This window comes from Crinia signifera, chromosome 4 (genome assembly GCF_055691185.1).
Source record: "Crinia signifera chromosome 4, ASM5569118v1, whole genome shotgun sequence".
NCBI lineage: Eukaryota > Metazoa > Chordata > Amphibia > Anura > Myobatrachidae > Crinia > Crinia signifera.
In genome coordinates this window covers 18,540,632-18,565,539 of record NC_139220.1, presented here as the reverse complement: position 1 = coordinate 18,565,539, position 24,908 = coordinate 18,540,632, and the positions used below count along the sequence as shown (strand labels likewise).

Sequence of the window (24,908 nt, the reverse complement as noted above, 5' to 3'; positions counted from 1 at the left end):
GGCCAGAAGGGCGCTTCAGCAGCAATCCAGTATGATGGATGATGCAGTTGGGTGGTGGGAGGACAGTGGACCTGGAGCATAGCGCCGGGGTGGTTAAATATTCCACAGCTGCGCTGTCACGTCTTGGCAGAAGCGGTGGAGGTTTAGAGAGAGGGCACCGATCCATTAGGCCTCGGGATACGAGAATCAAGAAGTGCCCGACTGCCAAAGCCCAACACTGCGTGTATCCTTAGCAGCTTAAAATGCTGACGGATGTGATCAGCTCGAGCTCGCGTCTGTATTGTCAGACTATTTTAGGTTTTTCTTAACCCCCCCACCGTTGAGTTCAACAGGCCTGAGGGGGGATACTGTGCGGCCATCGCCTTTTATATTATAGATAAATGTTGCTCGCTTTGCGGTCATGAGAAATTTGTGATGTTACTGCCCATTAAGTGCCTTCGCCTATGGTATTTTTGGCAGCCATCGTAGAGTAATCAACCACCAAAAAAGATACCCTTGTGGTCTTCGATTAAAAGTTTATTATTTCTGCACGCCATACTTCGGAGTCTACCTCACCTTAATGATCAGCAGTTATTGCAACTTACCGATAACGCTGAGACAGCTTAACGCTAGATCACAACCACGATTCTGAGCCCAACATTGAAGCATCAAGTTCACCAACAGCAGCTCTATAATTCCCACCCATTGATCCACCGCCGACTGAATTTACATGTCACCCACTATGAAACGACAGGGATTTAGAACATTTTTGTCATTTGCAAGAACATTATATCCTTGTAGAAGAATAACAACTAGCGGACGTGTCCTATAGGCAGAAGGTTTTGCTGGGAGGAACATTTTATCCTTTTATTTCACCCCCTTAGGAGTCGAATTTTGAAAATCGCTGCTTAGTGGGAGGCTGCAAATAACGGTCACAGCTTCGGCAGGTCACATGCTCCAGGCCACCCGGCAGGTGCACAGGGACAGTTCACAAATGGGCACATTTTCCAGAGCACAATGGTGATGCATTATGAATACCAGGCAAATCCGGAACGGAGAATCCAATTATTTTTCTGCAAAGCTTTCATATGGCGTGGCGGGAGAATAAAATAGTGTGTTGAGCCATGCGAGGGGAAGAGGTACACTTTTACGGTGTCCACGTCAAATATTGGCTGTCAACCTTGCCATTGTCGACCTAATGCCTTTGTCAACCTTACAACCCCGTCAACCTTAGCCATGTCTACATATTTCAGATGTCGACCTTAAGTCTGTAGACCTTCAGTGATCGACCCAATGCATGTCGACCTAAACTGGCTCAACCCAATGACCCATAACCATAAAGACATACACGCAGCAAACCTAAACCAACACACCGTATTAGCACACATCCCCCTATACACTTGGCATTAGAATACTGTACAATGGTAACAACAAGTGACATTTGCATGACTGGATAAAACTAATTAGTAATCAGTCACCTTACAAGCTTTCACGGGTACGGTATAACGTACCGAAAGTCGTATAACTTCCAACGGTCATTTCCCCGACATTGGAATTCCGTCATTGATGCCCATTGCGTGCTCACCACCTATTCTCTACTCCCTCTATGGAGGCTGTGGACCCCCACGAAGAAAAATAACCTGTGTATGTCGGGCTCCCGACAGCCGGGATTCTGATGTCAGAGGAACGACCATTTTAATCCCGACTGTCGACCACTTAGGTCGACAGTCGTTAGGTCGACATGGTACAAGGTCGACATGGTTTTTTATCCGAATGTTGACACAGTCGACATGGACACAGTTGGAAGTCAACCGCAGCCCCTCGCATCACTCGCTACGCTTGCGATACTTTGGGCACACTATTTTATTCTCCCACCACGCCCTACTGGATGGTAGGGCATGAAATACCGCCTGTCGGCACATGTCGGCTCAAAAAAAACTGTAAAAAAAAAAATAACCATGTCGACCTTCCGACCTGTCAACCTAACCCATGTCGATCCAACGCTGTGTCGACCTAAAACCATGTCGACATTTACCCATGTCGACCTAGACACCTGTCGACCCAATGGTGTCGACCTAATGACTGTCGACAATACGACCGTATCCCTTTCTGGTAGCCCTACCCACAGAATCTACTCCTTCCCCCAAATAACACTTGAGTATGGTGAACCGCTGGGATTTAACATTTTAGTACTACTGCGGAATGATTAGCGGAACTGGCCTACACTCACTTTGGGCCGACCGCCCAATTCTGCGCCTGGTCTCGCTGCGGGCAGCTCTCCTTTGTGGCTAACGCACAGAAACTTGGTTCCATGCATCGCTTATTACCGGGACAGGTTTGCGGGATAGGGGTTGTGTTTAAACGGCTGTTTCTTTAACGGCGCTGTCCTTTAGATAGATATTATATGACAACAGGGGTGGGGGGATATTAACGATACACAGACACGTTAACGATATTGAGCACACACGCTCGACCATATGCGCAATATACGTTTATCGATATCGGTATCATGCAGATCATTAACAATATTCTGGGGTTTTCCCAGCAATAATGAGATTCCAAAATTCCCATCCACACAGAATGGTCATAGCTCACGAGAGCCGGAATTCCCGAAGCAAACATCCGTAAGACATCGTACCACATGTTTACCAGCGTCGCTAAGCAACGTCCACCCCAGTATCCTCCGCTGAGGCCAAGGAGCAACACATGGTCTTATCTCAGCTGGAGAGATTCCTCCAAGGAAGACTAAACTTCCTAAAAGTGAGCAGCAGTAAATCTTCTGCCGGCTTGCCGAGATTAAATCTGTGCGATATGTAAGGGAATCATCTTTCTCAATTCCTGCGGTGATTTATGCGGTTAGCCAAGACATTTTTTGTCTCCAGATGATGGATAACTAATGGTGGGGGGGGTGGGGGGGGGGCAGAGGCAGCCGTTCTCCCCTCCCGATCACCCTGGGGCTCTCGCAGTAAGACGAGCTCCCACATGATCCCTCCGCATTTGGGAAAATGCCCCAAAGACATATATACAAGCTATTTTATCAATGTAACATTCAATTATTGCCAGCTCCATTTTTTACCAGCATGGCAGAATGTGAGTCAACGATTGTGGAGAGAACAGACGTACAGTAAAATAGAAGGAATTTATTCTCAGGGAGGATTCAAGGAGACAACCTGCTCCTCCCCCCCCCCCCCCCCCCCCCCCCCCCAGTGCCTACCCATAAGACCTGCTCCGGACACCGTGTAAGCTCTTCAGAAGTTTGTGAATTAGAAGTTGTCTACATCCACGAGCTCAACTCTATGACGGACGCCATGTCTGTGGTACGTGTAGGACAGGTACAGTATCAGTCAATGATGACATCCCCCCCCCAAGGACTAATTCTATGACCACTCTTAAGTAGTATATTCTGATCCCATCCCAGAGCTGGCTGCTGGCCCTCGCTCCTCCCAGCAGCCACGTGTATACATGGAGGGGGATACTGCTGAGAGTTGAAGACTGGGTGTCTTGTTTCAGCTATGAAGCTATCAGCGAACACTTTTTTTTTATTTACCCTGCTACAGTACTGTATACTGTATATTGATGATATGGTATACTAGACTAAGGGGGGAGGGGGGGGTATGCAATCCCAGATCACAGCTGTTGACCCCTCCTGATAGCCGTCGTCCAGGCGGGATTCAATGTCCCGCCTGCCGACCAGTGAAAAAGGGGGCGTGTCCGCATAAATGGCCATGGACAGAAAGTGCCCAACAGCTTTTAAAGTCTGTCTCGTTCTGGAGATTGCAAAAAATATGACTGAGTTACGTACGATTCATATCTCTCCAGATGTTGTATGAATAAAATAAACACACACACAGAAAATTGCTAATCCCAAATTAAAACAACACTAGCAGAGTCCCCCGTGAAATACAACTGTGTACAACAATCTATACTGAGAAGTCCTGCATATTTAAAAGATACCGCTAAATTCAAATTATGTCGAAAAATCTGTGGAACCAAATTTAAGATTCTCAGGTTAAAAAATCTTTAAGAAAACCAGCTGTGAAAGGAGACTTTCCTTTAATGCACGTCGGCGTGATGATTGGTCTGTCTGCACTTTGTTACCCCGCGTGGATTAGATATTGTTAGCGAGTCGATTTCAGATCCTCCATTCGAAAAGCAAGTCGTGCAACACAAACCGTATGAATGAAAGTGCAAATAAAGTGAAATTGACAGCACAGACAAACACACACACACACACACACACACACACACACACACACACTGGTTTCTGCACCTCTCAGATCTTCAGACACAGATTCCTTTTCTTTCCTCATGTACTGTTATAAAGCAGAGCGCCAGCGCCTCCTTTGGGCAGTATGAGTAATGGACCAAGAGTGAGGGCCAGAAATCAAGGTCTCTTTATAAAATCTATGGGGGGCCGTCCACTGAGGTGCAAATGGGGCCCTGGGAGCCGTTCTCTCACTGCAAATGTCGATTCCAAACCTGTGTATATTTCTTAGATAGAATTAGCGTTGTTTTTGTGCGCACTCATCGAGCAGGTGGACAGTTACAGTATATCTTTATTCCAACGTATAAATGTCAGAAATCAGGTCCTGGTTCCAAAAAGAAGGGCAAGGACAGGAGAGCCCAGCGCGCGCGGACGCGACAGGGAGAGCCCAGCGCGCGCGGACGCGACAGGGAGAGCCCAGCGCGCGCGGACGCGACAGGGAGAGCCCAGCGCGCGCGGACGCGACAGGGAGAGCCCAGCGCGCGCGGACGCGACAGGGAGAGCCCAGCGCGCGCGGACGCGACAGGGAGAGCCCAGCGCGCACGGACGCGACAGGGAGAGCACAGAGTGTGCGGATGAGAGAGGGAGAGTACAGCAGGTGCAGATGCGACAGGGAGAGTACAGCAGGTGCAGATGCGACAGGGAGAGTTCAGCAGGTGCAGATGCGACAGGGAGAGTTCAGCAGGTGCAGATGCGACAGGGAGAGTTCAGCAGGTACAGATGCGACAGGGAGAGTACAGCAGGTGCAGATGCGACAGGGAGAGTTCAGCAGGTGCAGATGCGACAGGGAGAGTACAGCAGGTGCAGATGCGACAGGGAGAGTACAGCAGGTGCAGATGCGACAGGGAGAGTACAGCAGGTGCAGATGCGACAGGGAGAGTTCAGTAGGTGCAGATGCGACAGGGAGAGTTCAGCAGGTGCAGATGCGACAGGGAGAGTACAGCAGGTGCAGATGCGATGGTACAGGGGTTACGGTCAATTTCCCGGCAGTCAAAATCCCGACGCCGGAATCCCGAAACGTTCTCCCTCCGTGGGTGTCCACGACACCCATAGAGGGAGAATAAATTAGCGTGCTGAGCCTGCAAGGGGGGGGGGGTGTATTTCGGCATCGGGATTTTGACCGTCGGGATTCCGACCGAGTACAGCACGTGCAGATGCGATGGTAGAGTACAGAGGAATTTTGCACTGTACAGATGAGAAGTAATAGTGGGTATTCCAATGCTGTACAAACTTGTATAGAAGCACCCGAAATACCCCAAAATGCAGTACAAACTTTGATTTGATGAAAACACTGCGCTTGGGATTTCGCTTCACCTGCCCCATGCGCCGGATTATCATGGGGTAATTCGCACAGGTCCGAATTCGACTATTCCTCGATGGTGGGGAACGGCGCATGCACGATAATGCGCATGTGCAAATCCCTGCAACAAGTTTTTCACGCCAAGTTCTTCACTCGCCAGGGCGTTCTCAAAATGATTAACAGCCAGGGGGCGATCTCTGAGCCCAGCGTTCCAGTGGGCGGACAGAAGAGGTCACATGACGTCAGCACCCGCCCCCAATTCGCCCATCATCGTGCAGTATAAAAGTCCTGGCTTCCTGTTATACGCGAACAGAGGAAAAATCATTTGATGGTAAGTGACCATCGAATGATTTTTCCCCTGTGCGGGCGCATGCGAGATATGTAAGCGTACACATTCGTTCGCAGCATAGCACGTGAATCGCACACAAAAATATCTTCTCCTCCTTGGGGGGGGGGGGGGGGGTGTCAGAAGCAGATCAAGACTTTTGAGAGAACTTTTCAGATCTCTGCTTAATGTTCCTGCCCCTAATTATCATCCAGCAGGTAATCAGGGGATTAAGCCTCCCCCTTTGATGTACAGATGTTCCCTAGTCCGATCCTGCTCAGAATGTGCCCGCACTCCCTCACGCAGGACTCTTTAACCCCCGAGTAGCTGCTTCAGGCGTCCGGCCTATCGCATCAGACCTAGCGACTGGGTTACATAGAAGTTCAGCAGCAAATGCTGCAGAGTAAATCAGAAGCATTAGATGAATTAAGTGACCTTAATGCAACATAAGCTTTGTAAAGGACTTGGATAAGTGCAGTTATCCCGCAGGCAGTGGGCTGCTCAATGATGACGATAGCGTCAGGTTTCAGCAAAATATCACACAACGTAATAAAACAGAATTTACTGCAAGGAAACAATAGTGACTGACCCAATGACCATTTATGGTCTATTCATATATAAGTAGTGATTGCAGGTCATTAAGATGCGGCTGCTCCTGACCGCTCTATCATCCTGCCCTGCATTGTTATATACCCCCTCTATCATCCTGCCCTGCATTGTTATATGCTCCCTCTATCACCCAGCTCTGCATTGTTATATGCCCCCTCTATCATCCTGCCCTGCATTGTTATATGCCCCCTCTATCATCCTGCCCTGCATTGTTATATGCTCCCTCTATCACCCAGCTCTGCATTGTTATATGCCCCCTCTATCATCATGCCCTGCATTGTTATATGCTCCCTCTATCACCCGGCTCTGCATTGTTATATGCCCCCTCTATCATCCTGCCCTGCATTGTTATATGCTCCCTCTATCACCCGACTCTGCATTGGTATATGCCCCCTCTATCATCCTGCCCTGCATTGTTATATGCTCCCTCTATCACCCAGCTCTGCATTGTTATATGCCCCCTCTATCATCCTGCCCTGCATTGTTATATGCCCCCTCTATCATCCTGCCCTGCATTGTTATATGCCCCCTCTATCATCCTGCCCTGCATTGTTATATGCCCCCTCTATCATCCTGCCCTGCATTGTTATATGCCCCCTCTATCACCCGGCTCTGCATTGTTATATGCTCCCTCTATCATCCTGCCCTGCATTGTTATATGCCCCCTCTATCATCCTGCCCTGCATTGTTATATGCCCCCTCTATCATCCTGCCCTGCATTGTTATATGCCCCCTCTATCATCCTGCCCTGCATTGTTATATGCCCCCTCTATCATCCTGCCCTGCATTGTTATATGCCCCCTCTATCATCCTGCCCTGCATTGTTATATGCCCCCTCTATCATCCTGCCCTGCATTGTTATATGCCCCCTCTATCATCCTGCCCTGCATTGATATATGCCCCCTCTATCATCCTGCCCTGCATTGTTATATGCCCCCTCTATCATCCTGCCCTGCATTGTTATATGCCCCCTCTATCATCCTGCCCTGCATTGTTATATGCCCCTCTATGATCCTGCCCTGCATTGTTATATGCCCCCTCTATCATCATGCCCTGCATTGTTATATGCTCCCTCTATCACCCGGTTCTGCATTGTTATATGCCCCCTCTATCATCCTGCCCTGCATTGTTATATGCTCCCTCTATCACCCGGCTCTGCATTGTTATATGCTCCCTCTGCCTTTGTTATTTTTGCTGACAGCAGCACATCCCCGCCTCACTGACAGCAGCCCATCCCCGCCTCACTGACAGCAGCACATCCCCGCCTCACTGACAGCAGCACATCCCCGCCGCACTGACAGCAGCACACTCCCGCCTCACTGACAGCAGCACATCCCGCCTCACTGACAGCAGCACACTCCCACCTCACTGACAGCAGCACATCCCGCCTCACTGACAGCAGCACACTCCCACCTCACTGACAGCAGCACACCCCCCGCCTCACAGACAGCAGCACACTCCCTGCCTCACAGACAGCAGCACATCCCCGCCTCACAGACAGCAGCACATCCCCGCCTCACAGACAGCAGCACATCCCCGCCTCACAGACAGCAGCACATCCCCGCCTCACAGACAGCAGCACATCCCCGCCTCACAGACAGGATTATTCACAATAATACCAGAAAACCTATGAAACCTTGCTTCTATTGTCAATGCTATTCTTTTAATTATATCTTATGTTTTTCCCAAGTGTACTCCCATTTATCCATTTGCACTATGTATAATGACAGTTAGGAGCTTTCTCCTGGGCTCAGTACATCTCCTACCATGTCTGTTAGAATCTTCCAGTCGTAGATTCAAAAATGTGCGCACAGTGAAAACATGGTGCTGGCATAACCACCAATTAGAGGTTTGCTTTCATTTTCTAAACTGCAATAGAAAAACGACAACTAGGATCTGATTGGTCCCACCTGGCAACACCTCAGTTTTGAAGAGTGATTTACACGGACAGTCTGCAGCGAGAGATCACAGCGTTGAACATGAATCGATAACCTCAGCGCCAGAATGTATTCACCGCCGGTCTTCAGAAATAGAAACGCTCTTTAGAAGATTTCTATTTTCACCGACTTGTCTGATACCAGAGCAACAGATGAGGTAAGATTTATTAATACTAACCCAAAATTATATATAAAAAAAGTGAAACATGCTAAATCTTGCAGAAGACAATCTGGCAGAATGCATCTTACACCGTCGCTGCAAAACTTGTGCAGGAAACGAGAAGAGACACGAGACAAAAGGTGTGATTCACGCTGGACCGTAGCGCACACAGCTCCAGGGTACAAATGTTTCCGGGCTTCTGTAAACCTGGCAGACACGCTCTCATCTCTGATTCATTCATTCTTCCACCCCTGTAGAGATGCTTCCGTGACCGGCAACGTCATTTATCATGAGAGACTGGGTTGTAATGGCAAGTGAGGGGTTTCTGGGAAAAGCTACAGGCGGGGTGAATTTCAGGGAGGGCTATGCGGAATGGCCCCTCCGTCTGAGCTCTAACTGGGACCCAAAAGGAGACTCGATAAAGGACGCTGACACTTTACAACGTGAAAGCATTCTGCCCAATCAAAGGGCAACTAGACACGATACAGATGTCTGTAAACAGCATCATCTTCAATCTCTACATGCAAAAGCAGCCAGTACTTACCCTGCATGTAAAAAATTGGGAATGATCCGTTGGCATAGCGAATTCATAGGACTATCAAAATATCTAGAATCGGTTATAATAATATTATAATGTGGTGTGGCTCCAAATTCATTACATGGCTAAAATGCTATGCCATCAACCAATAGTGACAGTATTAGTAGGTGACGCAATGTGGTCCAGGTACTGAGCCCTCCTGAGGACCCCTTTTTATGTTCTACTAAAAATAAGTAGCATATGGTCTGTTTGGGGTAAACTGTGAATGCGAAGGTCCAAACACAGGAGATCAGAGTCCTGGGGTGGTGGATTGGGGAGGATTGCGAATGCCATTACCCATTGGAGTACATGGTCACAATCATGGGACCAGCCGGAGATGACCTGAACTTTGAAAAAAACAAATCACATTGGTCCCCACAGGTAACAAAAATAATATACATTCGCCCGCATATAAAAACAAGTAAACTCTAACTCTGGTGGCATGCTTGAGAACAGCTCAAGGCAAACAAGTGTGCCAGAGCACAGTGGCTAAAAAACGCTGATTTAGAAGATGAGTAAACTGTGGTTGGCACTTGTGTAATTTCACGGCGCCACTTATGTAGTCAGCGTAGTGTCCCTGTCAGCATCAGCGCAGCCAGTGTAGTCAGCGTAGTGTCTGCGACTGTGTGTACGTTTGCGGCTAACCGGAGCTTACACAGTTAGCGTAGTCAGTTAGCGTAGTCAGTCAGCGTTACGCAGTTAGCGTAGTCAGTCAGCGTTACGCAGTTAGCGTAGTCAGTCAGCGTAGTCAGTCAGCGTTAAGCAGTTAGCGTAGTCAGTCAGCGTTAAGCAGTTAGCGTAGTCAGTCAGCCTTAAGCAGTTAGCGTAGTCAGTCAGCGCAGTCAGTCAGTCCTAAGCAGTTAGCGTAGTCAGTCAGCGTTAAGCAGTTAGCGTAGTCAGTCAGCGTTAAGCAGTTAGCGTAGTCAGTCAGCGTTAAGCAGTTAGCGTAGTCAGTCAGCGTTAAGCAGTTAGCGTAGTCAGTCAGCGTTAAGCAGTTAGCGTAGTCAGTCAGCGCAGTCAGTCAGCCTTAAGCAGTTAGCGTAGTCAGTCAGCGTTAAGCAGTTAGCGTAGTCAGTCAGCGTTAAGCAGTTAGCGTAGTCAGTCAGCCTTAAGCAGTTAGCGTAGTCAGTCAGCCTTAAGCAGTTAGCGTAGTCAGTCAGCGCAGTCAGTCAGCGTTACGCAGTTAGCGCAGTCAGTCAGCGTTAAGCAGTTAGCGTAGTCAGTCAGCGTTAAGCAGTTAGCGTAGTCAGTCAGCGTTAAGCAGTTAGCGTAGTCAGTCAGCGTTAAGCAGTTAGCGTAGTCAGTCAGCGTTAAGCAGTTAGCGTAGTCAGTCAGCGTTAAGCAGTTAGCGTAGTCAGTCAGCGTTAAGCAGTTAGCGTAGTCAGTCAGCGTTAAGCAGTCAGCGTTAAGCAGTTAGCGTAGTCAGTCAGCGCAGTCAGTCAGCGTTAAGCAGTTAGCGTAGTCAGTCAGCGCAGTCAGTCAGCCTTAAGCAGTTAGCGTAGTCAGTCAGCGTTAAGCAGTTAGCGTAGTCAGTCAGCGTTAAGCAGTTAGCGTAGTCAGTCAGCGTTAAGCAGTTAGCGTAGTCAGTCAGCCTTAAGCAGTTAGCGTAGTCGTCAGTCAGCGCAGTCAGTCAGCGTTACGCAGTTAGCTTAGTCAGTCAGCGTTAAGCAGTTAGCGTAGTCAGTCAGCGTAGTCAGTCAGCGTTAAGCAGTTAGCGTAGTCAGTCAGCGTTAAGCAGTTAGCGTAGTCAGTCAGCGTTAAGCAGTTAGCGTAGTCAGTCAGCGTTAAGCAGTTAGCGTAGTCAGGGATTACGTGTACCGCTGCGCTCGCCACGCTTCGGGTTGATGTGGACAATGGGGGTTTGAAATGGAGGCCTTTTCCAGTATGTAACATGGAGCACTGGCAAATGTGTCCTTTATTGTGCATGAGACGCACTTGCGCCCGCACCCCCTATTTGTGCGCGAGACGCACACATGACCAAACCCCTAACCCTGACCGTCTCCCTGAAGCGGACACGGGCAGGGTTGCCATACCCTGCCGCACAAATTACTGAGACACACTTGCGTATGAGACGCTCGTGCGTCCCAGGCAGATGGAGCGCCTCTCCGCCAGGGTAAGCCGGCGTCCGCCAGCGCAGGACATTTGGCGGTTACCGGCGCTGTATGAGAGGCGCTCACTAGGCTTGTCAGGGACCCAGGGGACAGAGCTGCAGCTCGCGGTGACAGTACGGTGACTACGCTGCCTGATGGGGACACTACGCAGGGCTGCTGCGGGGACACTACGCTGACTACTCTGATGCTGACAGGGACACTACGCTGACTATGTAGAGTAACGTGGCGCTGTGAGAATACCCTTTGGTCAATTAGATTAGAAACACTACTTAAGTAGGCTATGGCATTTTAACAATGCCACCGGTGTAACAACGTTAACGGACGTACCCTTGCCTTCCTGTACACTTGAACCGGTCTCCTCTGACCTCTCTCATTGGCCAGGTCTTTTCACCGAGCATCAGTCGCCTACGGGCTTCCGTGTGGTTCACATTGTGGTTTTAGTGACCTCTGTCCCTAGGCTCGGTTAAAGTTTAAAAATGCAACGTTCTATCAAACACCATTAAATTCTGTGTGGGACTCGGAGTTATGGAGACATTGGCCATGATCCAGAAAGTGCATTGCGAGCAATTGGAAGCTGCATCATGACAATGCACCAAGCCACACTAGTCAATGACTACCTGGTCCGGAATGGCATCGGAATGCTTCCCCAGCCCCCCCTCTACAGTCCTGATCTGGCCCTGGCTGATTTTTCCTGTTCCCCCGAGTGAAGACAGCCCTCAAAGGGCACCGCCGTGGGACCGTAGCAGAGGTCAAAGCGGCTTCCAAGCGCTGCTTGAAGGACGTTCCGGAAAAGGACTTCTAGAGCTACGTCCAAGCGTGGACAACTCATTGGCAGAAGAGTATCGACGCACAAGGGTTTTATTTTGAGGAATTTTAATTGTTTTTAGCGATATCTTCAATAAATATTTTTTTCCCGAATTTGGTCTTTTTATACAAACCCTGTATAGTATATTATATGGGGAGGGGGCTTATCCGGAAAAACCCAGAGACCCAGTATTTCCGGACACTAAATAAAATAAATACAGCTACGCTATGCCTTCGAGTCTGATTTTCCATCTTGTCAGGATATACAGAAATGCAGAGGATTACTGTCTATCACCAGAAATACCTATTCTACCTCCGCAGGCTCTGCAATATATACAGGGAAGTTTATATAGATAAATAGACTGGGGAGGATGGGGAGGGGGGGCATTTGTACATATAACTTTTTTCATTGCTTCATCATGAAATATTTGACTAATTGGGATGGGCTTCTGGTGCTCTTAGGGTCTTTGAAGGTCTAAGTGAACATCGGCGTAGGAGAGCACTCAGTATATTTACCTAATCTCTCCTGCCCCTCGAGCGCTTTTCAGCGGGATAGAAAACCCTTCACCGGTTTAAAGGGGCTTCGGATACAAACTCCCTTCAAGGAGACCGGCTGTGATATGATAAATCCCTGGCAAACAATTATGAAATTTGCCATCAAAAGACTTTGCTGTGTAGAGCAAACGTTGAATCAGTGTTTGCCTTCCGCAGAGAATTAGACTTTTCAGGTCAGTTTAGTTTGTGACCCAGCAGAAACGCTGGCAGGTATCCTAAGATAACAGGGCTACAGCCACCTGTGCCGGCGCTGTACAGGAAATCTCTACACCTGACTTACCTCAGGGATCTGCAGATGTGTCGCACTACAAATACCAATGTTCAGGAGGGGAGCTGTAGTAAAGCCATGGTAAGAGAGAAAGTAGATATACACCTTTTGTCATTTTGACGACTGTGCAAGATGAATGTCAGAAGCGGACTGGAGCGTTTTGGAAACTTCTTCCATTGATCGCTCTCCAAGTCCTGACGCATTTCCCCTTCTGTCAGCCAATGATAGTTCAGCACTGATGGGGCAGTAAATACCTTTAGACAAAGACAGACGAGGTCTCACCTTTGGGAATGACATCCCACCGAAACTTAGCAGCGGAAGGGGATCCACGAGACACGAAATGCGCCATCATATACCCTAAAATTGCCACCTTGACCTAATCTCAAGGTTTATCAGAGGGTAATGTTGGCAGGTGTGGTAAGTACCTTATAAATCACCTATTACCAGGGCTTGAAGTTGTCCATGAGAGGTGGTGGAACTCCTTTCCCCTAACACCGACCACCTCTCCCCCCCCACCTCCCCTCATTGGGTAGAGCCTAGGCTAGTGCCAAGGAATTTGTGCCCTACCTCCCATAAAGGGATAATGGTCCCACAAGGGGGAAGAGGTGTGGTCAAACAATAGTAACACCAATAAAAATTACAACACATTCATATTAAATCCCACAGTAGTGCCCCTTATACACATAATGTCCACAGTTGTGCTGCTTATACACATCTGTCTCAGTCACTCCAGCAGCTCACCGTCCATGTCCCTCAGCAGCTTTATGCCCTGTGTCCCTCCAGTAACTTCCCCTTCTTTTGAGTCCCTCCAGCCCCCTCTCACCCTTCGTCTTCAGCATGCATGGAGCCTTCTCCTCTTAGTGGCTCAGCGGCAGTGATGGCATGACATCACATACGCCGTGCCAGAAGAAAAAGCCACCGGGACAGGCTTTTCTGTTGGAATTACTGTTCAGGGCTGTGGTAGAGGGGGAACTCCGTTCCCCCTCACTTTAACCCCTGCCTATTACAGAGGGATCCAGCACTCAGACTAAGTTCTGCCCCGACACAATCAGCATATTCCCTTCATGCCAGGTAACCAACCCCCTACTCCTCTCTAGAAAGAGGTAATTATGACACCTGTGCTGCAGTACCCAATGCTACCTTCTGACTAATGGATACACCAAGCAGGGAATCAGATTGTAAATGAAGAGAAATGCTGCTAGATATAAATTTAGATACTGTAATATGTGTACTCCTAATAAAGCAGACATCGATCTAAATAACTCTCCTACCTTATCCTGATTTTCCTTATTTCGGTAGCACAGATTTGCAATCAGGCGAATGAGATGAGCTTTGAACCCCACGGCGGCGTGAGTCAGGTCCTCTCCGAGAGACGGGGTGTGAACGGAGGTGAAGACGTTCTTGCTTTGTTTTCCTGCCAGATGGGTAAGACGTAAAGTTTCTGGAGGAGGCAATTAGAAGATGACAATCAGCAGAAGGCACCTGCAGGAGATCACTGCACATATAACAAGTAACCAATACGCTGGGGGGCTGCGGGCCTATTGTTACCCGCTGCCGGCTGCCTCCACTTAATGCCGCCGCCGGTACCCGCCGCTGTGCCGCATCAGTCTGCGGTCCCGGTTCTCCCTGCTCATGAAAACTGACACTTAGAAAATGACTGCCCCCGTACTGCAGACCATTTTTGAGAATGCTAGAGGAGAGGCGCAGGCCTCCTCTAGAATCCTTAAAAACAGTCTGCCGTATGGGGGCAGCCATTTTCTATATGTCAGGTTTCATTACAAGGGAAGGGGGGGGTGCTGCCAAAATGTGCGGAGGGGGGAGCTTAATTAATAGTTACGCCACTGCATTCAGCCTGTAACTGGGATGATATACTGACTTTAAGCTCTCCCCATTAAGGGTTACTGGTGATAATGGTCTTGCATTTTGCACCATTAATATGTCAGTAGTTAATGTTTGCCCCTGTACTGTCTGATTGTCACTGAATGCCTTTCTGCCGTCTCATCTTGGATGTCCGCTCGCCACCTCAAACTGAACATTTCAAAAACTAACTATATTCCCCCAACCAATAGCAGTTACCGACCTGATATCTCTATCACTGTTGAGAACTTGAGGATCCACCCTACCCCACAAACTCGCTGCCTAAGGGTCATCATTGACTCTGAACTGAACCTTTGTCCCACACATTCCATCTGTCTCAAAATCATGTTCCATACATCTAACAAATATATCCCAAATATGCCCATACCTTACATAAGACACTGCTAACACTGTAATACTGTAATCTCCATGCTCCCATCATCCCCCGCAGTGATTACTGCAAAAGCCTCCTTACTGGTCTTCCCCAATACAGACTCTCACCACTACAGTCCAACATGAATGTAGCTGCGGGGCTGATATTCCTCACTAGATGTTCATCTTCTGCAAAACTGCTCTGTCAGTCCTGTATTCTACTTACACTCAAGGCCATACACCAAACTACACCAACATATCTCTTCTCTGATCTCAAAATATCTCCCTACTTGACCTCTCTTCACTCCTCACAAGACCTACTTCTCTCATCCACACACATTACCTGCTCCCACTCACAATTGCAGGACTTTATTTGGGCTGCACCTACTCTGTGGAATCCCCTCCCACATACAATAAAACTATCCTATAGTCTCCAAACCTTCTAGTGTTTCCTGAGAACTCACCTCTTCAGGAAGCGTATCATATTGCAGAACCATTCACATAACCTTCATAAACCTTTCCTTTCCAATCACATCCCCGCTGTACAGTCCACACATATCCTCACTTATTTTCCCTCTCATCTTTCCATCCTCCTGACCCCTGGCCAACATTGTTGGGTGAACAATCACCATATCATACAGCCCACCTATAAGCTTTGCAGTCTTGTGGCCCATTATGTAATAGGTGACACCTATCCTTGTGTGCAGTGCCTATTTCCCTATACAGTTTTAAGCTTACGAGCAGGGCCCTCCTACTGACCCTACAGAAGACACTCCCCTCCATCCGCTTCTACAGAAGAGACACTCCCCTCCATCCGCTTCTACAGAAGAGACACTCCCCTCCATCCGCTTCTACAGAAGAGACACTCCCCTCCATCCGCTTCTAGAGGAGAGACACTCCCCTCCATCCGCTTCTAGAGGAGAGACACTCCCCTCCATCCGCTTCTACAGAAGAGACACTCCCCTCCATCCCGTTCTACAGAAGACACTCCCCTCCATCCTGTTCTACAGAAGGCACTCCTCTCCATCCCGTTCTACAGAAGACACTCCCCTCCATCCCGTTCTACAGAAGACACTCCCCTCCATCCTGTTCTACAGAAGACACTCCTCTCCATCCCGTTCTACAGAAGACACTCCTCTCCATCCCGTTCTACAGAAGACACTCCTCTCCATCCCGTTCTACAGAAGACACTCCTCTCCATCCCGTTCTACAGAAGACACTCCCCTCCATCCGGTTCTACAGAAGACACTCCCCTCCATCCGATTCTACAGAAGACACTCCCCTCCATCCGGTTCTACAGAAGACACTCCCCTCCATCCGGGTCTACAGAAGACACACTCCCCTATATCTGGTTCTACAGAAGACGCTCCTGTCCATCTGGGGGCCATAATGAATGCAAGCCTAAGGACATATTTTACGATTTTCCAAATATTTCATTATACATATAATATGGAGATTCCTCTTCCCCCTCAAGATAACCAATAACGTCGGACGGTGACTATATGAACAGTGGGAGCCATATTATACAGTATAATGAAGAATTCACTGACATAAGGCGAGCCACACTTACTTACAGTACCTACCTACAACGGTGTCCAGTAAGCCGGGGCAGCTCTGCAAACAGGTGAGGTGCTCGTTGTCGGACGTCATCTCACATAAGAGATCCAGGAGTCGGATCCCAACCAAAGCCTCCTGCGGAAACACGACCCCTGTTAGGTGCGCGCTGAGGATGAAGGTGGAAATTTACCTAGATGGGAGGAGTTCTATTGAAGATGAGATGTTGCCCATAGCAACCAATCAGATTATCCTTCTTATTCATTTAGTACCTTCTAGAACAGTGATTTTCAATCTTTTTCAACTCGCGGCACACCAAACAAGATTTTAAAACTGCCAAGGCACATCATCCAACCACACATGGAAAACACATTGGCCCCCACGGGAAAAAAATCCAACCCATTGGCCCCCATATGAAAAAAAACAACCACATTGGTCCCCACAGGTAACAAAAATAAAATACATTGGCCCTCACATGAAAACAAGAGACCAGTGAATAACAGTTGAACTGGTGGTGGTGGCTGTAAGCAGGTGTGGACATCTGTAAGCTCTGGTGGAACACTTGAGAACAGCTCAAGGCACACTAGTACACCAGGGAAAAGTGGTTGAAAAACGCTGCTCTAGAAGATTATATATAGAATCTAATTGGTTGCTATGGGCAACATCCCCAAAATAGAACTCACATCTTTGTAAAGTCACCCTGAAGTCTCACATAGATCTTCGGTAGAGTGTGATGACCAGCAAAACACTGGAGGTAACATACTCAGGTATTTCTGGACACATAACAGTGCAGTAGAGAAATGATAGACACAATCTGATTGGTTGCTATGGGAAACATCAACTTTTTTTCAATTTTAGAAGCTTTAGTAAATTTATTCCAGAATGGTTACCAAGTGCGTGCAATTTGGATGCCCCGGACATTGCGGTCGTAAAACAAGGGATAAAAATGTAACGTTGTCCAGGTTATTGAATGAGAGCCAGGCCATGGAACACAAACGTACATGACAAAATCATGTCCCCCACCTTGGTCATATCACAAATCAGTCTTGTACTGAGGCATATGTCAGATCATCTTATGAACAGTGTGGAACCATTGGAAGACTCTGACTTGTTAATAAGGGGGGCAGGAAGGAGAGGCTACAAATGATTAGGCACGGACAGTACAAGCTGGAAACGGAAGTTATGTTACGTTTACTCCTACAGCTGCCAATCAGATCTCCACGTCAGGTTACCTGCTGGTCGCAGTCCCCGGGACCGGCCAGTTTCAGCACAGATCGGCACTGGTCCTGGAAGCGGTCGCTCAGAAACTCTGCGATCCTCTGCAGACTCATCACTTCCGCCTCAGACAGAGGACTCTTCTCAGTCACTTTAGCCAGGATAAGCTCCAAAAGAACCACCCTGCGGATACCAACACAGACCTCAGTAGTAGCTACCATCATATAAGTGCTCAATGTGTACTAAGCCAAACCGCTCTCAGTGTCCAGCCAGAATATAGGATTCAGCATAATATACTGGGCGACATATTGTGTGGTGGCGAGGACAGCGCTGCAATGATACACGAGGAGTGGCGGGATCCTGGTGGGACTTCCTCCCTTTAGTACCCATTGCATATTAGTCTTTATTCTAGAAAGGTGATGCTTAAAAAGCTAGAAGTAAAACACTGCCGCTAAATACCGATAATGTATAATGCACCCGTACATTATAAGGATATAAGTAACCAAGGGATTTTATGACCGTTTAGAGAACACGAGGACACAGACAAACGCTTCATGTAATAAACACTTTGTATGTATAAAATAATAGTGTTCTGCTGTGATTCCGTGCACGTGGGTCCATCCGTACAATGGGAAATGCAGTCTCTCTGGTCACTATCCAGCTCCATAATGGGCAATGCGGTTTGTCAGACAGCTACCTACGGGCAATGCTTTCGCTCAGGTAATGGCCTAACTATATAATGGGAAATGCATTCTCTCAGATTGCTACCTAGCTGTATAATGGCCAATGCTTTTGCTCAGGTTGCGGCCCAACTATATAATGGGCAATGCATTCTCTCAGATGGCAGCCTAACTGTATAACAGGCAATGCTTTCTCTTATAATGCTACCTAACTGTATAATGGCCAATTTGTTCAGATGGCTACATAGCTGTATAATGGGCAATGCTTTCTCTCAGGCGGCTACCTAACTGTATAATGGGTAATGCTTTTGCTAAGCTAGCTGCCTAACTGTATAATGGGCAATGCTTTCTCTCAGGATGCTACATAGCTGTATAATCGACAATGCTTTCTCTAAGGATGCTACCTAACTGTATAATGGGCAATGCTTTCTCTCAGGATACTACCTAACTGTATAATGGGCAATGCTTTCTCTCAGGATACTACCTAACTGTATAATGGGCAATGCTTTCTCTCAGGATACTACCTAACTGTATAATGGGCAATGCTTTCTCTCAGGATACTACCTAACTGTATAATGGACAATGCTTTCTCTCAGGATGCTACCTAACTGTATAACGGGCAATGCTTTCTCTCAGGATACTACCTAACTGTATAACGGGCAATGCTCAGGATGCTACCTAACTGTATAATGGGCAAGGCTTTCTCTCAGATGGCAGCCTAACTATAAAATGGGCAACGTTTTCGCTCAGATGGTTACCTAGCTGTATAATGGGCAATGCTTTCTCTCAGGATGCTACCTAAATATATAATGGGCAATGCTTTCTCTCAGATGGCTACATAGCTGTATAATGGGCAATGCTTTCTCTCAGGATACTACCTAACTGTATAATGGGCAATGCTTTCTCTCAGGATGCTACCTAAATATATAATGGGCAATGCTTTCTCTCAGATGGCTACATAGCTGTATAATGGGCAATGCTTTCTCTCAGGATGCTACCTAGCTGTATAATGGGCAATGCTTTCTCTCAGTATGCTACCTAGCTGTATAATGGGCAATGCTTTCTCTCAGGATGCTACCTAGCTGTATAATGGGCAATGCTTTCTCTCAGGATACTACCTAACTGTATAATGGGCAATGCTTTCTCTCAGGATGCTACCTAGCTGTATAATGGGCAATGCTTTCTCTCAGGATACTACCTAACTGTATAATGGGCAATGCTTTCTCTCAGGATGCTACCTAGCTGTATAATGGGCAATGCTTTCTCTCAGGATACTACCTAACTGTATAATGGGCAATGCTTTCTCTCAGGATGCTACCTAACTGTATAATGGGCAATGCTTTCTCTCAGGCGGCTACCTAACTGTATAATGGGCAATGCTTTCTCTCAGGCTACCTAACTGTATAATGGGCAATGCTTTCTCTCAGGATGCTACCTAACTGTATAATGGGCAATGCTTTCCCTCAGGATGCTACCTAACTGTATAATGGGCAATGCTCAGGATGCTACCTAACTGTATAATGGGCAATGCTTTCTCTCAGGATGCTACCTAACTGTATAATGGGCAATGCTTTCTCTCAGGATGCTACCTAACTGTATAATGGGCAATGCTTTCTCTCAGGATGCTACCTAACTGTATAATGGGCAATGCTTTCTCTCAGGATGCTACCTAACTGTATAATGGGCAATGCTTTCTCTCAGGCTACCTAACTGTATAATGGGCAAAGCTTTCTCTAAGGATGCTACCTAACTGTATAATGGGCAATGCTTTCTCTCAGATGGTTACCTAGCTGTATAATGGGCAAAGCTTTCTCTCAGGATGCTAACTAACTGTATAATGGGCAATGCTTTCTCTCAGATGGCAGCCTAATTATATAATGGCCAATGCTTTCTCTCAGGAGGCTACCTAACTATATAATGGGCAATGCTTGATCTCATTAAGCTTTCTTTCAGCAACTAAGTCTTTACAGTTTCCTGCCTCACCAGTGCTGGAGTAGGTATTTGAGGAGACATTACCCAAACCTAATGGGACCATGGAAGAACCCCCATCTTTCTTTTCATATATTTGTATTTCAGAAACGGTGAATGTTCTCTTTAACACATACCGTACATTTGTTCATAGCCATGTTACTTATAATTGTTCTGCACTAGCTTTTCGATTTTTTTAAAGACTTCTGCAGAATTCCGAGTACGGACAATCTGGAAATATTAACATTCCGGTATTTGCAAGCACTTCAATTCGCTTCGGCCCAAGCCGTCAGGAAAGGGGGAATTGTACTTTAACTCCGCTAAGACTCCTCTACAGTTATGGTGCCAACCTGGCTCCTGTGATCTGACATACATAGATGCCAGCTTGTGGTTGAGAAATAAATGTTAACCAACCAATTTAAAACCATTACAGACATGGAAACATGTATTTAAGGAATCTGTGCCAGCTTCGAAACCACACTGTTTTTAAACCATGCCAAAAAGGGTGCACATTGTGGGATGCTGAACGTACACAGTCAGATTGGCTAATGCGGGATTACCTGTCGGAATGGCTCTGCACGGCAAACATTTGCTTTATCATCTCCGGGCACCTCAGGAAGCGGTCGGTTACAATCAAGTGTCTAAAAGAGGAAACAGTTTGGCTTAATGCAACAGCAACGGATCTGCTTAATAAATCATATTCTAGGTTAAAGCAACACTTTGAGATACATTACTGATTTTTAAAGGGTGGTGTGCGATATTTAACCCTAAAGGTCCATACACACTGGGCGACTATGCCCAGCGTGTATGGACAGCGATGATGACTATCACCGGGCCATACACACTGGGCGGCTTTGAGCTGAAAGCTGCTCAAACCTGCTGTTTTGAGCGACTTTCAGCTCAAAGTCGCCCAGTGTGTATGGGCCTTTAGACCAGAATTCGCTTCACAGTCGCCGGGTTACATCGATTTTTAGGCAGGGATATGGAAGCTTCCCTGCCTGCGCCGGACACTGTGAGGGAGAAGGAGGGCTGGCGTGGACACAGGCAGCAGAAGCTGCCACCCCGGGAGAGCTGGCAGGGTAGGCGGTTGGGGGGAGCGCTGCGCTGGTCCCGCTCGTGCATATGTAATGAGTGGGACAAGTGCAGTGAATAGCTAATGAGCGAATCCCTGCCCCCCCCTGCTGACGTCATGTAAAAAAAAAAATATTTTTATATAGATTAATGTGATTCAAGTACATGAATCCAAATAACATGTCCCTTCACATAATAAAAGTACTGATTTTGAATCACAGTGAAAACCCCTTTGAAATACATCAGCAAATTGCAGTGAGCATGAAACGGACAAAAGGTTGCTATGGGTTACAACACCTTGTTGCACCATGTTTCCAAATCTTCTATAAATATGCGATGTGGAATTTTTTGCTCAAAAAAGGAAGGATCTTTGGATACTGTATTTCTACCAATGTCAATGGTAACGATAACAATTTTATTTATATAGCGCATTTTCTCCAATAGGACTCAAGCCGCTCAACGGATAGAATGAATGCAATACAGTACAGGAACAATAAAGTAGAGAAAAGCTTTTCATAGACTGTACTTATTTAAGTGCTTGAGTAAACAGGAACGTCTTGAGTCTGTTTCTGAAGGATTCTACAGTGGAGGTCTCTCTGTACCACTGTTGTGATGCAGTGATTGGTGGAGGATATTAGATTGTAAAAACCACTGCATCTGGGGATTATATGAATAAGTAAACTATCTACTGCAAAGTGATGAACAACAAAGTTGGCGTATTATAAATTAGGGCTAATGACAAACCGCCCGATTCAGTGGTACTTTAAACATTGTACTTTAAACATTGTGAAGTGGTTTGTAGTAGAAGTAAAAGTCCACCAGTATCCAGGAGAACCAGCCGACCTAAATAGCAAGGGTTATTCAGAGGTGGACGATCCCAAATCAGCTGTTTACCAGCAGCTCCCGGTCATCTAGGACAGATCTGTAATGCTGCCAACGCTCCCTGGCTTGTAAAAACTTGGCTTTAAACCTATGCTATATAAAGTGATGTCATTTTCCAGTGCGTTACCTTATGTGTTTGTATACAGCGTTGTCATGGTTTGCCGTTACAGCTATATATACATACAGACACACACAATATGGCGTCTTCCTTCACCGCAGCCACCTGATTTACTAAAAACTTCTCTGAACAAAAATATTTTCTGTAGCGGTATAACGGCAACAATGGAAGCGGGAAACCGTTGCATATATATGGAAACCGTGATGGATGGGGTTGGGATCATTTGGTCTACAGCATGATGGTCGACAGCCATTAGGTCGACACCATTAGGTTGACATGGGAAAAGGTCGACATGGTGAAAGGACGACATCGTGAAAGGACGACATGGGGAAAGGTCGACACAAGCATTAGGTCGACAGTATCTAGGTCAATAGTCAAAAGGTCGAAATGGGGTTTTCCATCCGAATGTCGACACAGTCGACATGGACACAGTTGGCAGTGCACCACATCCGCTCGGCACACTATTTTATTCTCCCACCATGCCCTAGTGGATGGTAGGGCATGAAATACCGCCTGTCGGCACGTCGGCTCAAAAAAACCAGTGAAAAACCCCATGTCGACCTAACGACTATCAACCTAGACACTGTCGACCTAATGTTTGTGTCGACCTAATGCCATGTCGACCATCATGCTGTAGACCAGGGGTGGCCAACCGGTCAGAGTTAAAGAGCCCAAAAATATATGTAGTCAAGCTAAAGAGCCAACAACATGCGCACGCCTTCACCAAAAAAGGGGCGTGGTCTATTTGGACCCCTTGGGTGGTATGCCCGGACATTTTCCGGGCTCAGCTGCGCTGCCGCAGCGGGCTGTCCCGGAAACTTTCTGGGCATACCACTAATATACCACCTGTAGATCCCCCCTCCGTCGCACGCACGCACACACACACACACACAGCCCCGGTCTCACCATCACCTTTACTCCGGCATACGCCGGAGCTCCCCTGACCCGGCCACCATGCCGCCAGCTGCCACTCATTTTACAGCAGCAGTGACGTCGGCAGCAGGATCGGGTATGTTCGGCGCGGCTCAGGGGGACTCGGGAGCGCTCATGCACCTGAGTCCTCCCGAGACGCCGCAAACATCCCCCAGCCTGCCGCCGACATCACTGCTGAATGTGACAGGCGGATAAGGCAGAGGGGACAGCGGCGGCAGGGAAGCTCCGGCGTAAAAACGTTGGAGCGAAGATGAGTGGGGGGGGGGGGGCTTCCAACATCCTGTGGTGGGTTTTGCTGGGGCAGGACAAACCAGCCCTGGTAGGTTTGTCCTGCCCCAACAAAACCTACCACTCAAGGGGTTAATGTAGGAGAGGGGAGTGGGAGCAGGAGCCACACTTTAACAGGAGTAGAGCCGCATGCGGTTCGAGAGCCGCGGGTTGGCCACCCCTGCTGAAGATCAAATGACCGCATCCAATTGTAAGCTATTGGAATTCGGCGGTGTGTGCAGTCTGAGGGAATTGTCTCAGCAAAGAGAGGCAATTGCTTTTGAGAGCCGTGAGTAAGAGGTATGGGGTTTATTTTTGGAGATTTTTTGTTATAGCCGCAAAAAAAAAAAAAAAACTTTTAGAAAGTGCTCAGCACTTTTCGGCAAATGTTCATCTTAAGGCCGATTGTGTCTGCTGCAAAAACTTTACTTTGTAAATATATCACAGTATGTACTGTACTTCCATTCAAACATGTTCCATTGTTTTGACGAGCTGGGAACTAGTATGGCCGTATTCAATGAGAATATTCGCCGTGTTCCGGAGCCTCGCTGTCCCCCCTATTCAACGTCGTAGGGGCTCGCTGCCCCTGACGGCGAGTGTGAACCCCTGCGGCGGAGCCTGAGGACGGTGACAGGCAGGAAGATGGAAGTCTCCCTGCCTGCCCCAGAACGTATGTGGGGGGGAGGTGGGCTCCCAGGAGCCAGGCAGCACAGGCTGCCCCCCAGGAGAGCCAACAGGGGACCAGGTATTCACTGCACCCAATCGTGCATATGTAATGATCGGGTGCAGTGAATATATGAATATCTAATGAGCAGCTCTCGGCCCCCTGCTGGCTATGTGTAAAAAAAAAAAGTGTTTTTTTTTTAAATTAAATATATATTCATGTGCTATAAGCACATGAATAAAAATAGCATGCCCCTTCTCAGAAAAAAAATTCCTGATTTTTTGACACCAAATGTAAAACAACAACAACTTTATTTTAAAAGTTCACTTTCCACTTCACCATGAAAAGATGGCGATTTGCTACACGGCGAAAATCACTTAGAAAGACGGCGAGAAGTGCACGTTGAAAAGGGAGATTCACTTTCTGACCCAAAAAAAT

The 24,908-nt window shown here is 47.5% G+C and overlaps 1 protein-coding gene across 5 annotated transcripts in view; it reads right to left on the bottom strand.

Moving 5' to 3' along the window:
* Nucleotides 1–24,908, bottom strand: part of ATXN10 (ataxin 10) — a 111,487-nt gene that overhangs the window by 25,848 nt on the left and 60,731 nt on the right. For all 5 annotated transcript variants that reach the window (XM_083181295.1, XM_083181293.1, XM_083181294.1 and 2 more), the window contains 4 exons: nucleotides 21,096–21,176; nucleotides 17,905–18,070; nucleotides 16,702–16,810; nucleotides 14,161–14,330 (listed from right to left, as the gene is read on the bottom strand). In XM_083181295.1, coding sequence (XP_083037421.1) covers nucleotides 14,161–14,330; nucleotides 16,702–16,810; nucleotides 17,905–18,070; nucleotides 21,096–21,176 — 526 coding nt within the window. The remainder of the gene's footprint in view (nucleotides 1–14,160; nucleotides 14,331–16,701; nucleotides 16,811–17,904; nucleotides 18,071–21,095; nucleotides 21,177–24,908) is intronic.